The sequence below is a fragment of the Colossoma macropomum genome, unplaced genomic scaffold, assembly GCF_904425465.1.
Source record: "Colossoma macropomum unplaced genomic scaffold, Colossoma_macropomum, whole genome shotgun sequence".
Classification (NCBI taxonomy): Eukaryota; Metazoa; Chordata; class Actinopteri; order Characiformes; family Serrasalmidae; genus Colossoma; species Colossoma macropomum.
Genome location: NW_023494787.1, coordinates 537144 through 551123, shown reverse-complemented (window position 1 = coordinate 551123; position 13980 = coordinate 537144). Strand labels below are relative to the sequence as shown.

The 13980-nt window shown below is 41.7% G+C and overlaps 2 protein-coding genes across 2 annotated transcripts in view; both read right to left on the bottom strand.

Moving 5' to 3' along the window:
* Positions 1 to 13980, bottom strand: part of LOC118805159 — a 1027118-nt gene that overhangs the window by 495670 nt on the left and 517468 nt on the right. The window lies entirely within an intron of this gene.
* LOC118806228 overlaps positions 1 to 13980 on the bottom strand; it is a 49891-nt gene that overhangs the window by 11109 nt on the left and 24802 nt on the right. Inside the window, exons 8-13 of the mRNA XM_036567699.1 lie at positions 10755 to 10853; positions 9629 to 9724; positions 5824 to 5913; positions 5556 to 5657; positions 3462 to 3581; positions 3270 to 3359 (exon numbers count right to left, since the gene is read on the bottom strand). Of these exons, the coding sequence (XP_036423592.1) occupies positions 3270 to 3359; positions 3462 to 3581; positions 5556 to 5657; positions 5824 to 5913; positions 9629 to 9724; positions 10755 to 10853 (597 nt within the window). The remainder of the gene's footprint in view (positions 1 to 3269; positions 3360 to 3461; positions 3582 to 5555; positions 5658 to 5823; positions 5914 to 9628; positions 9725 to 10754; positions 10854 to 13980) is intronic.

The following is a 13980-nucleotide window of genomic DNA, read 5'->3' as shown; positions in this document are numbered from 1 at the left end:
TCTGAGGTCTCTCAGTCAGGAAATCCAGGACCCAGTTACAGAGGGAGGTGTTCAGGCCCAGCAGGCTCAGTTTTCCAATCAGCTGCTGAGGGATGATGGTGTTGAATGCTGAACTGAAGTCTATGAACAGCATTCTGACATAGGTGTCTTTATTGTCCAGGTGGGTGAGAGCCAGGTGGAGTGTGGTGGAGATGGCGTCGTCTGTTGAGCGGTTGGGGCGATATGCAAATTGCAGTGGGTCCAGTGAAGGAGGAAGCTGGTCTTTAATGTGCCTCATGACAAGCCTCTCAAAGCACTTCATGATGATGGGAGTGAGTTCAACGGGACGGTAGTCATTGAGGCAGGACACTGGAGACTTCTTCAGCACAGGGATGATGGTGGTGGACTTGAAGCGCGTTGGAACGACTGCAGTGCTCAGAGAGATGTTGAATATGTCTGTGAGAACATCAGCCAGCTGTTCAGCGCATTCTCTGAGCACTCTGCCTGGTATGCTGTCAGATTCTGGGGATTTTCGTGGGTTGACTCTGTGTAGAATTCTCTGCACATCAGCTGTGGACAGACACAGTACCTGTTCATTTGGAGGAGGAGTGGTCTTCTTCGCCGTCATGCCGTTCTGTGCTTCAAACCAAGCATGGAAGTTATTCAGCGCATCTGGAAGGGAGGCATCACTGTCACAAGCAGGTGGAGGTGTCTTGTAGTTGGATGCCCTGCCACATGCGCCGTGTGTCAGCAGTGTTTTGAAAATGTTCATGGATTTTCTTTGAGTAGGCACGCTTAGCCTCTTTGATGGCCCGGGAAAGCTTGGCTCTTGCTATCCTGAGGCTTGCCTCATCCCCTGACTTGAAAGCCTTATCTCGGGTTCTCAGCAGCGTGCGCATCTCCCAATAAATGTGCTCAAAACAGTCCTGAAGAACAGAGATAGCTCCTGGCGGCCAGGTTCTCACTTGCTTCTGGTCTGGTTTGGCACGTCTGATGAGCGGTCTGTATGCTGGAATGAGCATCACAGAGATGTGGTCTGAGTAGCCGTAGTGGGGGCGGGGCTCAGCCCTGTACGTGCCGAGGATGTTTGTGTAAACAAGATCCACCGGGATTATAGAGGACTTTAAAAATTATTTAGTTTAGTCCAATTGTTCTCTGTCCCGGTCCTTGTAATGACACCATAGCAACTGTCTGGAATTCCAAAATGAACTCAACTAAGTTGAGTTTCTGCCTGAAAGGTGTTTCTAATAAAGTGGCCAGTGAGTGGAAGCACAAGATAGGTATTCCTAATAAATTAGCCACCTGGAAAAACAAAACAACAGCCTAACAACACCTTAAGAAACCACCTGGGACACTATGGCAACGGCCTAGCAATACCTTAGCAACCACCTGAGATACCATACCAATAGCCTAGCAACACAGTACCAACAATCTGAGACAGCACAGTAACACCTTGGGAAACCTCCTGCAATAGGAAATCACCATCCTAGCAACACCATAGCAACCATTTGAGACAAAACACATACACACTAATGCACAATAATTACACAGCAGTTACACAGTAATTACACACTACATTTGCATACATGCACACTGACACACTTGCATGCAGCAATAGCACAGTTACAACACAGTAATATACTATTATTGTTTAATAGCCTGTCAATACCTTAGCAAGCACCTGGGATAGCATAACAATGGCCTAGCAACACCACACCAACCACTTGGAACAACATAGCAACCACATTTGATAGGATAGCAAGCATCTTAACAACATCCTAGCAACCACCAACAAGCAATGGCCTAACAGCATAAAGCCTTATTAGCTGGTCTTCTCAAGACTTATAAACTTTTTTTATAAACTTTTTATAAGCTCCTGTACTCCCTGTACACCCATGACTGCACTGCTAGACACAGCTCCAACGCCATCATAAAGTTTGCTGACGACACAACAGTTGTGGGCCTGATCTCCAACAACGATGAATCGGCCTACAGAGAGGAGGTTAAAATCCTGGAAAACTGGTGCCAGGAGAATAACCTCTCTCTAAACGTCAGTAAGACCAAGGAGCTGATCGTGGACTTCAGGAAGCAGGAGAGAGTACACCCATCGATTTCCATCAATGGGACTGCGGTAGAGAGGGTCAGCAGCTTTAAGTTTCTCAGTGTTCACATCAGCGAGGACCTGACATGGGCAGTGCACACCTCACAGGTGGTGAAGAAGGCCCACCAGCGCCTTTACTTCCTCAGAAGGCTGAGGAGGTTTGGCCTGACCCCAGCATCCTTAAGACCTTCTACACCTGCACTGTGGAAAGCATCCTGACGGGCAGCATCACCACCTGGTACGGGAACTGTACTGTTCGTGAGAGGAAATCTCTGCAGAGGGTGGTGCGGACAGCACAGTCCATCACCGGGGGTTCAGCTCCCTAACCTATTGGATTTATACACCAGTCGCTGCCTGAGGAAATCCAGAAGGATTATGAAGGACCCCTCCCATCCTAGCCACTGTCTGTTCTCTCAGCTGCTGAGTGGTAGGAGGCTCAGAAGCTTAAAAGCCAGAAGCAGTCGGCTCAAAGACAGCTTCTTCCCCCATGCAACCAGGCTATTGAACAGCCAGTAATCACTGCTCTGCCCAGCCCAACCCTTCCCATTACACGTACGTGCACCCACTGTACTCCCGCACTTTACTTGCATAGCTGGACTTTGAATACCTATCCAAAGACAATACTCTCCCCCTGCGCTTCCACTTAACTTCCTGTACCTTGCACTTTACTAAATACTCTGCCACCTACTGTACCATCTTCTACCTCCACACCTAGTGTGATTATTTGCACATCTACATAGCATTGTAATATCCATTACTATATATAGTATATAGTTGATTACACTCACTCTACATTCCCAGTGCAATATTATATGTCTCGGTGCAATATTATTATTTTTAAGTTATTGTGTAAGATTATATGTATATATTTTAGTTAAATTGGTTTTATCTATTCTTCTATCCTATCTATAGTTTTGTTTATCTATGTTGTAAATACTGTTCTCTGCATAATTTGTGGAACTCGCACTCAAGTTTTTCACTCACCTGTGTCCCTGTACTCTTGTGATGTGACAATAAATCTGATTTGATTTGATTTGATTTTGATTTCTAGTTCTTCTACTTCTTCTTCTTCTTCTTCGTCTTATTATTATTATTATTATTATTATTCACAATTTTTATTGTGGGAACACAAAGCATACATGTAAAATCCAAGCAAAGAGAGGAAAGACTTTCTTTTGATATTTCTTACCTTTAGCCGTCATTTGTTTTCTTAGAAAATGAAGATAGATGATCCCGTTTATAGTGACAATTATTGATACACCGACAGCGCAGCACACATCTGAAAAGAGGAATTTAAAGAAGAACTTCATATATCTTGGATGATATTGTAAAATACTGTTTAAACTCATTCCTCATTTTCAGTTTTCTGAAACACACTTACATCCTGTTCCTCTCCATTTAGAGCATGTTTGATTTTTATTTTCATGCTGACGTCGCACCACAAAAACCACTGCTATCCACACAGTGACATACATTACTGCAGTGAATGGAAGCGTCCACACTGCAAAACACAGATACACATTTTTAACTGAATTAGAACTTTTCTGCCAATATCCACACAGTCACCTTTACTGCTCTAAGAAATAATTAAAGACCTTAAATTATAGTTTTTTTAAACATTTAACTCCTCTCGGATGGCTTAGTGAGCTAAAACAGATAAATGATGGTGGTAAATTAAATTATGACCATATCAAATCTATAATTTATCTAATAAACTGTCAAATGTGCCATAGACCTGTCTTAGTAGCAGTAGCTTATCATGCTACAGCTTCGAGCATGACACAGGTTTGATTCCAGCTGACTGAATCTAACATGAGTTTAGAGGATAAAGACTCTGAACTGAGGGAGTCTCTGCTGGTGTTTGTGCTCCTACAGAGCGGCAGCTTCTTCGAGCGATTCAGCAGGACCATCACCGCTTAGCTGCACAAAGTCTAGAGCTGGTCTGTTGACAAATCATGTTTGAGACATTTAGGCCAGGATGGAGAAACAGCAGCAGCAAAAGTGGCCTTATGACAATTAGTTGCTACAAGGACACCACGTGAGCTCAGGACCAGGTGTGTCTGTTCAGCCCATTGCAGTGTAATGGATGCTGTGTCAGTCTTCAGAGCAGCTGTGAAGGGAACTGTTTGGTGTTGAAGGTCTCTGAGGTGGAGTTCTGGCTGTACAGGTTCTGAACCGTTTAAAGACTGCAGTGGTGCACTGGGATTATCTCTACCTGTACTGCCTCCCAGGATCCTGCTGTGGACTCCAGCCTGGAGTCATGTTTGTGCAGGTTTTTTCCCCTTTTTTACAGTGCATATTTGTTCAGTGGTGTCACAGAATGCTATTAATTTGCATACCCATGAATCCCTTTGGCTGCCTGTTCTTTTGGTAACTTCATGTCTCTGTTTTTTTGGAGTGTTTGCACATTTGTGGCATGCACCCGTCCCCTGGGCCCTGAGGACTGCTGCAAGAGCCAGCAGGAAGGTGGGCCCCAAACTCTGAGCCCAGCGGGGAGAGGATGAATTCTGAAAGTGAGTGGGAGACAGCGCACAAGTGTGCTCCAGTCCCACAGTGAAGTCACTTCAGTTTGTCTCCTGTTCGATCCAGGTGGCCAACCAAGACAGGGACGAGCAGCACCAGCAGAAGAGACTGAAGAGTAAGCTGGATAAAAGGACTGAAAAGTCTAGTTTTGAAGCCACTGAAAAGTGGCCAGCTTAGCTTTGGTTGTGGTTTTGTTTTGGTTGTTTGATGTGAAAATTAAAGTTAAATGGCTGCTGCAACCCTGAACCCTGCTACTAGCATCCTTCCTGAGCCCGGGGCAGCACAGGCCTTGCTACAACATTGTTTTGTGTCTTCCATCAGCAGAAGCCTGGCAGGTTTCTCTGCACTGACTTTCCATAGCCTTGTGGCTAAAAACCAACCAGTTTATTTAACACAACAAACTTCTAACTTACATGCATTTCCCCTTATTGGAGAATATTTGATTTCTCTCTATGAGAAACGTATTGAACTTATTAACTCAAACACATATTTGGCTCTATTTTTGTCGTTATATCAAGATGAGTAATGATAAATCTCAGCGCAGGTGTAGCAGACATTGTTTTTTTAACATGTCTCTGACCTACAGGGCAGCTCTGATCCGGTGCAGAGTAGCACAGCTGTAAATGGGGAACAGTTACAGTGAAAACATTATCAAAAGGCGGGGCTGAGCTACAGCCAATCAGATCAATTCCATTTATTCCCTTTCAGAGCAACATGAGCCCTGACAGAGCACTGTAGACATGACTGTGTGCCACAGGAGTGAAAAGGCAGCGCTCCACTGGTCAATCAGCTGGATGGCTCAAGATTCAATCCAGAGCAAACATACAGAAATACATGCTTACTGAACTTCCTACTTCTGGTCCAAACAAGAAAAATACATAAAGAAGAATTAGCATTATTTAATGTTGTTTTAGCTTTTTTAAAAACTTCAGAAGTAATTTTATGCACTTACCCTGGGCAAAATCTCTCCTTCTAACCCCAACAGTAACAAAAACTACAAAATTATAGAAGCAGAGTACAGCTACAGTAGCAGATGTGAGACCAACATGCAGACCTGAAAAAAATAATCATACAGTTTTATGTAGAATTCTTCATTAACAAAAAAAAAGCCTTCATTTGTTTTATCTGCTATCAGTTACATTCACAGTGCTCTGTGTTTTCAGACAGAATGTTCCATCTTGAAATCGTATTAAATTTTTGATGCCATTTATCACACTTACGTTCAAACGGTTTCTGCTGAAAGCAGTGTCTTTGCAGGGAGAGAAGCAGAGCCATCCCCAGCAAGACTGCTGGTAACACATGATACACATCTGGAATGAAGATGCATGTTAGTAATAAAGATTGCACATTTTTTAGAAAATCATTAAATGCCAATACAAGTGCCGTCTTTAACTTTAGAGAAGTTAGAGGAGTTAAAGACAGCACTTGTCTGGGAGAAACATTTGGATTTTAAACTTCTACCAAATCCTTTGTTTTACACTGTTTCTTAAGTGCGTGCATGAAACAAAATACACTTTATGGCCAAAAGTATGTGGACACCCCTCCTAATTATGGAGGTTAGGTGTTTCAGTCACACCCATTGCTAACAGGTGGATCAAATTAATCTCACAGCCTAGCAGTCTCCACAGACAAACACTGGCAGTAGAGGGTCGAACTGAAGAGCTCAGTGACATTAAACCTGGCACTGTCACAGGATGCCACCTCTGTCACAGTCAGTCTGTGAAATCTCTGTCCTGTTAGATCTGCCCCATCAACTGTTAGTGTTATTGAACTGTAAGTGCTTAACTCACTAGATCACTCTAAGTAAGAAATGAACATGTTTAATGTGTGCAGGTGCTGCAATCAGAGCAACAAAAATAAACCTCACTCCATCTCTATTGGTTTAATTATCCATTAGTGAGGATTCAATCAAACAGGTCTCCAATGTCTGGCCCAAATTATCAAAAATGAGTTCTGTGGTATGCGTGACTCATCTACCATCATTAGCAGCAGCTTGTGCAGCAAGAATGATACGAGAGTCTGTAAAGAGGCAAATGTTAAACAGGCTGATTACACAGACAGTGCAGTGCTGACAAGCTGTGAGGAAAGTGTGTCTTCATATTGAATTCACACGTTTGATTAGGACCATCATAAAAAATCTTAACCATCAGCAGCGAACTGAACCACAGTTCCCTTCCAGCAAACTGAGACCTGTGATTTTTTGCAGAACATGTCCATTTGATTAGCGTACGCCTGAGTATGGGAGTGTCCACACCTGTCAAAGTAAGAAAACATCCGATTGGTCCAAACAAAACAAAGTAGGTGTAAAGTCCTGATAAAACAGGCATGAAAGCAAGCCTTATGTATGCTTGAGTGCTGAAATTAAGCTTGTCTGCACACCTAGTTTGTTTGCTAACCAGATTCTGAGTTTTTGTAATATTGCATGTTTTTAATTTGGTTCGGTTGGTTTCTCAGCAGCTAACGGGCACTAAATTAAACATGTAGGTGTTCATTAATTGGTCAGAAATTCAAGTACTCTTTTACTCTCTTGTTTACCACAATTTGAGTCTAAAACTCCAGCTTCGCATAAAAATAGAGATGCTTAATATCTATATGTATCACAGTCAAAGCAGTAATAAAAAACCTTACTTGATCTCTGCTTCTTTTTGATGGTCAATTTGAATGTAACCAATAGGGTCACTGATTGCAATATGTTGCAAGATCCTTGTGCCAAAATCTAACACATTGCTTCGGTTTTATGTTATTGCTTTGTTGTTATCAGAAGCAGCTCACACTCCAGGAGTGATATGAGCATCGGACTTTAAAACAGGCAGATTATGTGGACAGTTCAGCGCTGATGAAGCAGAAAAGCATGCTAGGATGTTGAATTCCCTTGTTTCAGGTGGATCACCACCAAAATGCATTCTCAACAGCAAAGAACTGAACGAGGGTTCATTTAGAAGCAAACCGAGACCTGCAATGTATGTCAGGCATTGGTTCATTTGTTTAGTGTGGAGTACAGACGGAGTGTTCCAAAACCGTGGACTAGTTTATTCAAAACCCATACATTTTTGGAAATGCTCACAATGGGTCTGCTGGCTCTATAAAGATGAGACGGTGTGGGTTTCATACACCTTTGCCGTCTTTATTCCTTTCCCATCTCCAATCGCTATGCAACAAAACAAAAGAACTACTCCTGCTCAACAAAACCAACAAGGACTTTTCAAACACATCTGCTTCATGGAGACCTGGCTTTCTGGTCTGACACAGAGAGCACACTGCACCTCCCCGGCTTCCAGCTGCACGGAGCGGACAGACACACAAAGCTCAGTAGTAAAACCTCTCGGTCACTCCGGCCACAGTCTTATTCACCTCATTACCACATACAGGCAGAAATTCAAAACCAACAAGCCTGTCATCACAACAGTGAAGGGAGACCATTGGAGACGCTGCTCTGAATCCACAAACTGGATAGTTTTTGAAGAAGCGACAGACAGCCTAGACAAATACACAGACACAGTGACATCATAAGGACAGCTGCATTTTAAGTACAGCATGGGCAAAATATTGCAACAATAAACCATGATTTTCAGACTCCCTTACTCCCTAATGATCGCCAGCCCACCAACAACCTGAATGAGTTCTACTGCAGATTTGAACACACAAAGAACAATATTCAGCCTCTCTCTGCCAGTCCCCCACCCTGGGTCTCTTGCCTCTCCCCGCTCATCTCACCATCAATGAGCAGGACAATGACAGGCTTTTTGGCAGACATAAGGTGAGAAAAGTTCCAGGACCAAACAGAGTCTGTCCATCCATGCTGATGCACTGATGTGACCAACTAGCTCTGATTTTCACAACCATCTTCCACAGATCACTGGAACTTTGCTCTGTTCCCACTTACATCATTTCAGTCCCCAATAAAACAAACATTACCACACTAAATGATTACAGGTCAGTAGCCTTGGCTTCTGTAGTCATGAAGGTCTTTGAACTCCTGGTCCGAGCCCACCTGAAGGCTGTTACAAGCTCTCTACTGGATCCTCTGCAGTTCGCAAACAGAGATAACAGGTCTGCTGATGATGTGGTCAACTTGGTCCTGCATTTCATGCTACAGCATCTCAACAGTCCCGGAACCCACGCTAGGGTTCTGTTTGTGGACTCCAGCTTGGCTTTCAGGACCATAGTGCCAGAGCTGCTGCAGGTCAAACACTCCCAGCTATTGGTGCCAGATCCCATCTACCAGGTGATCATGGACTTCCTGACAAACAGGAAACAGCAGGTGCAGCTAGGAAATCAGACCCCAGTACTGGTGTACCACTTTTCTTCAGTCTCTACACCAATAACTGTGTCTCTAAGGAACCAGCTGTCAAGATCTTAAAGTTTGTAGATGACACCACTTTGATGGGCCTCACAGTCAATGGAAATGGGTCTGTTTACAGAAAGGACTTTATGGACTTTATGGTAGAGTGGCCAGATGGAAGCCACTACTCAGTAGGCAGCACATCACAGTGCCAAAAATTACTCTCAGGCCATTATAAATAAGATTATATGGTCTGGTAAATCCAAGATTGAACTCAATTTTCATCAGTATGTCAAAGCATGGTGGTGGCAGCATCATGCCATGCTATGGGGATGTGTTTCAGCAGCAGGGACTGAGAGGCTCACTATCACTGAGAGAAAGATGAATAGATTGGGGTGAAGCTTCACCTTCCAACACAATAATGACCCACAACAAGCAGTGGTATCAGGACAGTCTGTAAATGTTCTGGAGTGTCTCAGCCAGAGCCCAGAATTAATTGATGAGAAACAAAATAAATTTAAGCCATTTTAAAATAAGGCTCTAATTATATACATATGTTATATACACACACACACACATATATACATATAAGACTGAATACTTTCTTAATTCGCTGTACATGGATTTCGCTAAATGAATTGTTAAGAATTATTTTGAAAGGCTGATTTTGATTATTATTAGATTAGATTTTATGTTGTATTTTAATCAGGTCTATAATGGAAAAAACATGGAGTAAAACATACCTAGTGTATCAAGCTGATCATAAAGAAAAATAGTCAGCAGGGCACCGGTGGAAACTTCCAGGCACAGAAACGCACATATCCGGAGTGTGAATTCAGCTAGAATAGAAAATGTTATGTTCACTCCAGTTTTCCAGATTAACCCAGTTGGAAATATTAATATAATTGAAAGACATTTTTTAATCTGACCTTAAGGACACATAATTTAAATTTAAATTTTCCATTTTCCCCGAATGCAGTTAATCAGCCACATGTTTGATGTCCAAGTTTTACTGCTTTAGTTACTGCTAAACTGGAGCTGCTAACACACATTGTACGTGAACAGTGTCCCAAACTGTTTCTGTAAATACATCCCTAAAATTTCTCAGCTCGCTCAAACTGCGTTCAGGTCATGCGGACAATTTTGCAAGGTACTTACTGAAAGTTTCTGTTGCCAGTTTGTTGTTTGTTGCCAAAACTTTGCCATAGTTTGCATGTGTTTGCATCATTAAGGAATCAATGATAACGTTCTAGACTGCAGATTTCTTTGTTCTGTTTTTACAAAATTGGAACGCAGGACCTCATTTTCATAGGTTTATCATTATTCGCTATGCTCTCATCTGTCTTCAAACTCTCTTACAATTAGCAGCCTTAGATAATACTGGGCTAATGCTATGTACTTTTGTAGTGATGCCCCTGAGCTCGAAACCCCGAGAATCTGAAGGCGCAAAAGTACCAGCAAGAGGAACAATAATATAGTTGAAATTTTAGCATTTTACCAAATTCTGTTTTTCTAAATGAGTTTATGTAGCTTATTGATGTAACCTGAAATAAATATATGATGAATTTTATTTCGCAAATACTTTGTGAGAATATTCACTTCTATTATTTGTTGGCACTGTTAGCCTAGAAGTTTCAGTTCTAACCTAAAAAGTAAAACTTGGACTTCAAACATGTCTTGGCTGATCGACTGTATTTGGGTTGAAAAGCATGTAAATGTGATTTTTTGGTGAACTATTCCTTTAATTTGAAATATGTATGTATGTGTGTATATATATATATATATATATATACACCGTGTATGCTCACACAAATGTTGGTTAAAACATAAATTATGTACAAAAATAATCTTTATTTGTATTTTATTTACCTGAAACGACCGCCAAAATACCAAACAGAGTTGATCCTGCGAACAATAGGATTCTTTGCACAAGGCCATCAGAGATTCCTTTACGATGTACAAACTCAACTACAATAAAAATAAATAAATAAATAAAAACATGTAATACTGTTCAGACACAACAGATATACAGCTGTGTTATTGTCATTGTTATGAAACAGGCAGAAATTTTGACCAGTGTTTTCTGAAAACCAGAAGCAGCTGACATTGTCACAGTCTTTCCCTCCTGGGCCTGCGTGGTAGAGCACATCGTAAGGCAAATTCTTTTGTTTGTTTTTCTTTTTCAGATCCATTTCAACCCACTCATTATCATACCTGCAGCTTATCTCTGGACTCACTGCCTCACACATAAGAAGACCTCACTGACCCAAGTAGAGAGTAGAGGGTGTCACACTCAAGCAGCAGCAGGATGAGTTTACCCAGCTCCAAAAATGCCAGTAACAAAGAGTCCCTTTCTACTCTGCAAACAATCTCCTGCCCAGGGCCAGTGAAAATCAAGAAGGGAGCCCTCTGCTGGCTTTCACCCATGATGGGAGACCTGGTGAGTGCCCTCATTCTGTGCAGTGAGCATACTGACCACTCTGTATAGTGTTAAAATTACAACAACTGGAAAAAATAAAATGCAAAATAAACAAATTATCTTTTTTAAGATGGTAGAATGATGCATTTTCCTAAAATTGTTTATTTCTTGGACAAAGTTAGTAATATGAAACCAAAGCACATTTTAAAATTTCATATTAGTGATATTATAGATGATATTGATAATAGTTTTTGCTAGTTAACTGCAAATCAAGCATTTTTTCAGGCTGTTAAATTATGACCCTCAAATTTACACGCACTCCTACCAGATGTGAGTTTGATTTTACAAATGCAACAAAGATGAAATTGATGAAAAACAAAACTGTCTGTGAAATTTGTGTATGCTTGTTTTGACCATATGATTTGACCATATGCAACTTTAAAGAACACGGGTGATTGTCTTGCTGCTGCAGTTCCTCCTGATTACCTTGGATGCACTTCTCTGTAAATTGTCAGAGAGAATGTTACTGTCCACTTCTGAATTCATTCTGCTGTTGCCATCATGAGTTAAATCATCAGTAAAGACAGGCCCAGCAGGGGTAATGGTGGTCTGAGCGGGGGCCCCAGGGCCTTGTGGCAACAGAGAGGCCAGTGGGGTGGCTACACCATGGAGCTGTAGCCAAACTGGCAGGCCAGTCCAGGGTACAATGAACAGGCATCAGGTGTTGATACATTCCGGCTCCAGTGCGTGAAAAGGGCCATTAAATGGATCATATGGCAGTTTCAGAGGGATCTGTTGTGCATCATGATGCACAAACACAATCTTTGCCTTCTGCGGGGGCCATGTTGTAATGTAGGCCCAGGGGCAAAATTGCTGGCCTTACCCAGCAATATAGAATGTTGGCACTTCACAGTTCTCAGGGTAGTGGCATCTAGAATAACGTCTCCAGGCATGAAGAGTGTCAACCCACACACCAACTCCACTGAACAGCACTGCTCTGAACCCAATAGCACCCAGGGTAGATGGTCAAACCAGCAGTCTTCCCGGCTCTCAGTGTGGTTTTCATGGAGCGGTGAAAATGTTCATACTGGCCACTGGCTTGTGGATAGACTGCAGTGGTGTGATGGAGATCTGATCAAATTTTTGAAATAAACTGTGGGTCATGGTCTGAAGGAATACTAGATGATGGGTCAAACTGGGTGACCAAAGTGCTGATGAATGCTCACAGCCACATCAGTAGTTGTGGTTGACACCAGAGACACTGCCATTTGGTGGTTCTGTCCAAAATCATAAGCAGGTAAGTGAAGCCGTGGGAGAGGGGAATGGGGGAAACCACCAGATTCTATGAGGCTTTCCAACCTGAGAGTAAGAGCCCGTGAATAGCATCAAAAACCAACCATTTCCTTTCTTTAGGAACAAATGATTGTGGCTGGATCTGTGAATCTTTTGATCATTCTGTTTCCTTTTCAAAAACAGTACTGAAAAACAGAAAAATGGCTCAATTCTTGTTTTTTTTATTCTGTTATTGTCAGTGGAAAAATCACAAAATAGCTTTGTTTCACAGTTTCACAAACTAATCATAAAATAAAAAAAAAACAGAAGTAGAATAAAGGGCTGTATTGTATTCATTCAAATGTCACTTGAACCAGAAATAAATGTGTAGATCACAGGTCTGGTCACATAAGCTCAGAAATCTGGCGATCGTGGTTAAAAAATTATAAAGACAGGAAAGATCAGAGTGTTGACAAGACAGGCCTAGTCCGCATTTGGGGAGGCAACATCACGTTTCATAGGTGTTTGTATATTTGATGCAGCTATTCTATCAGCAAAAACTGAAGCGATATGGGGAAGAGACTCTACAGGACTCTGGCCATTTAACAGCAAAATCAGAGGAATGAGTCACGCTGCCCAATAATGATGAGAAAAAATAATACTGTAATGTCACATTGTCAGATGTGAACTTCGTTATAGTGACTGTGTTACAGCTCCATACTTAAGAATTAAAGCTGTGAGCTGTGTGCTGTACTGTGTTCCCATAAAAAGAGATGCTGTTGTGGTTTAATGTTGTTAAAGTTGTTCTGTTAGTCTAAACGTATGTGTGTTATTGTGTTATTCTGTATCCACTCCTGTGTCTCCTTCTTCACCAACACACTCATCATTACAACTGAAAGCCATTCAGTCCTCTGAGTGCTGCACAACAACCAGCGCCTTCGGTACATTAAACTGTACTCTCACTGTGAAACTCTGTGTTGGGCTTTAAGTTCTGTTGTGTTTGTTGTGAAGGAAAAGTCTGGATTAACCGTTATTTACACACAGAAATGACTGAAATCGCGAGGGTAATCTGTAGTGTCCACATGCCCGCGAGACGCGAAGGGGAGAATTCTGCACATCACTGACAAACAGGCCTGCTTTCCGTGACTTCTGACCTACTGAGACCATACAAGCACTCTGCATGCTAATTTTTAAGTAAGGTGATAGAATTTTTTTTATTTGAATCAGTAAAATGCGACTCTTTATTCCATTGTTGTTTGTTTGTTATTTGATTTGATAATTAGTTTGTGAAACTGTAAAACAAAGCTATTTTTTTTATTTTTCCACTGACAATAACAGAACCAAAAACAAGAATTGACCCATTTTCCTGTTTTTCAATATTTGTTCTGAGATGAAAATTGAATG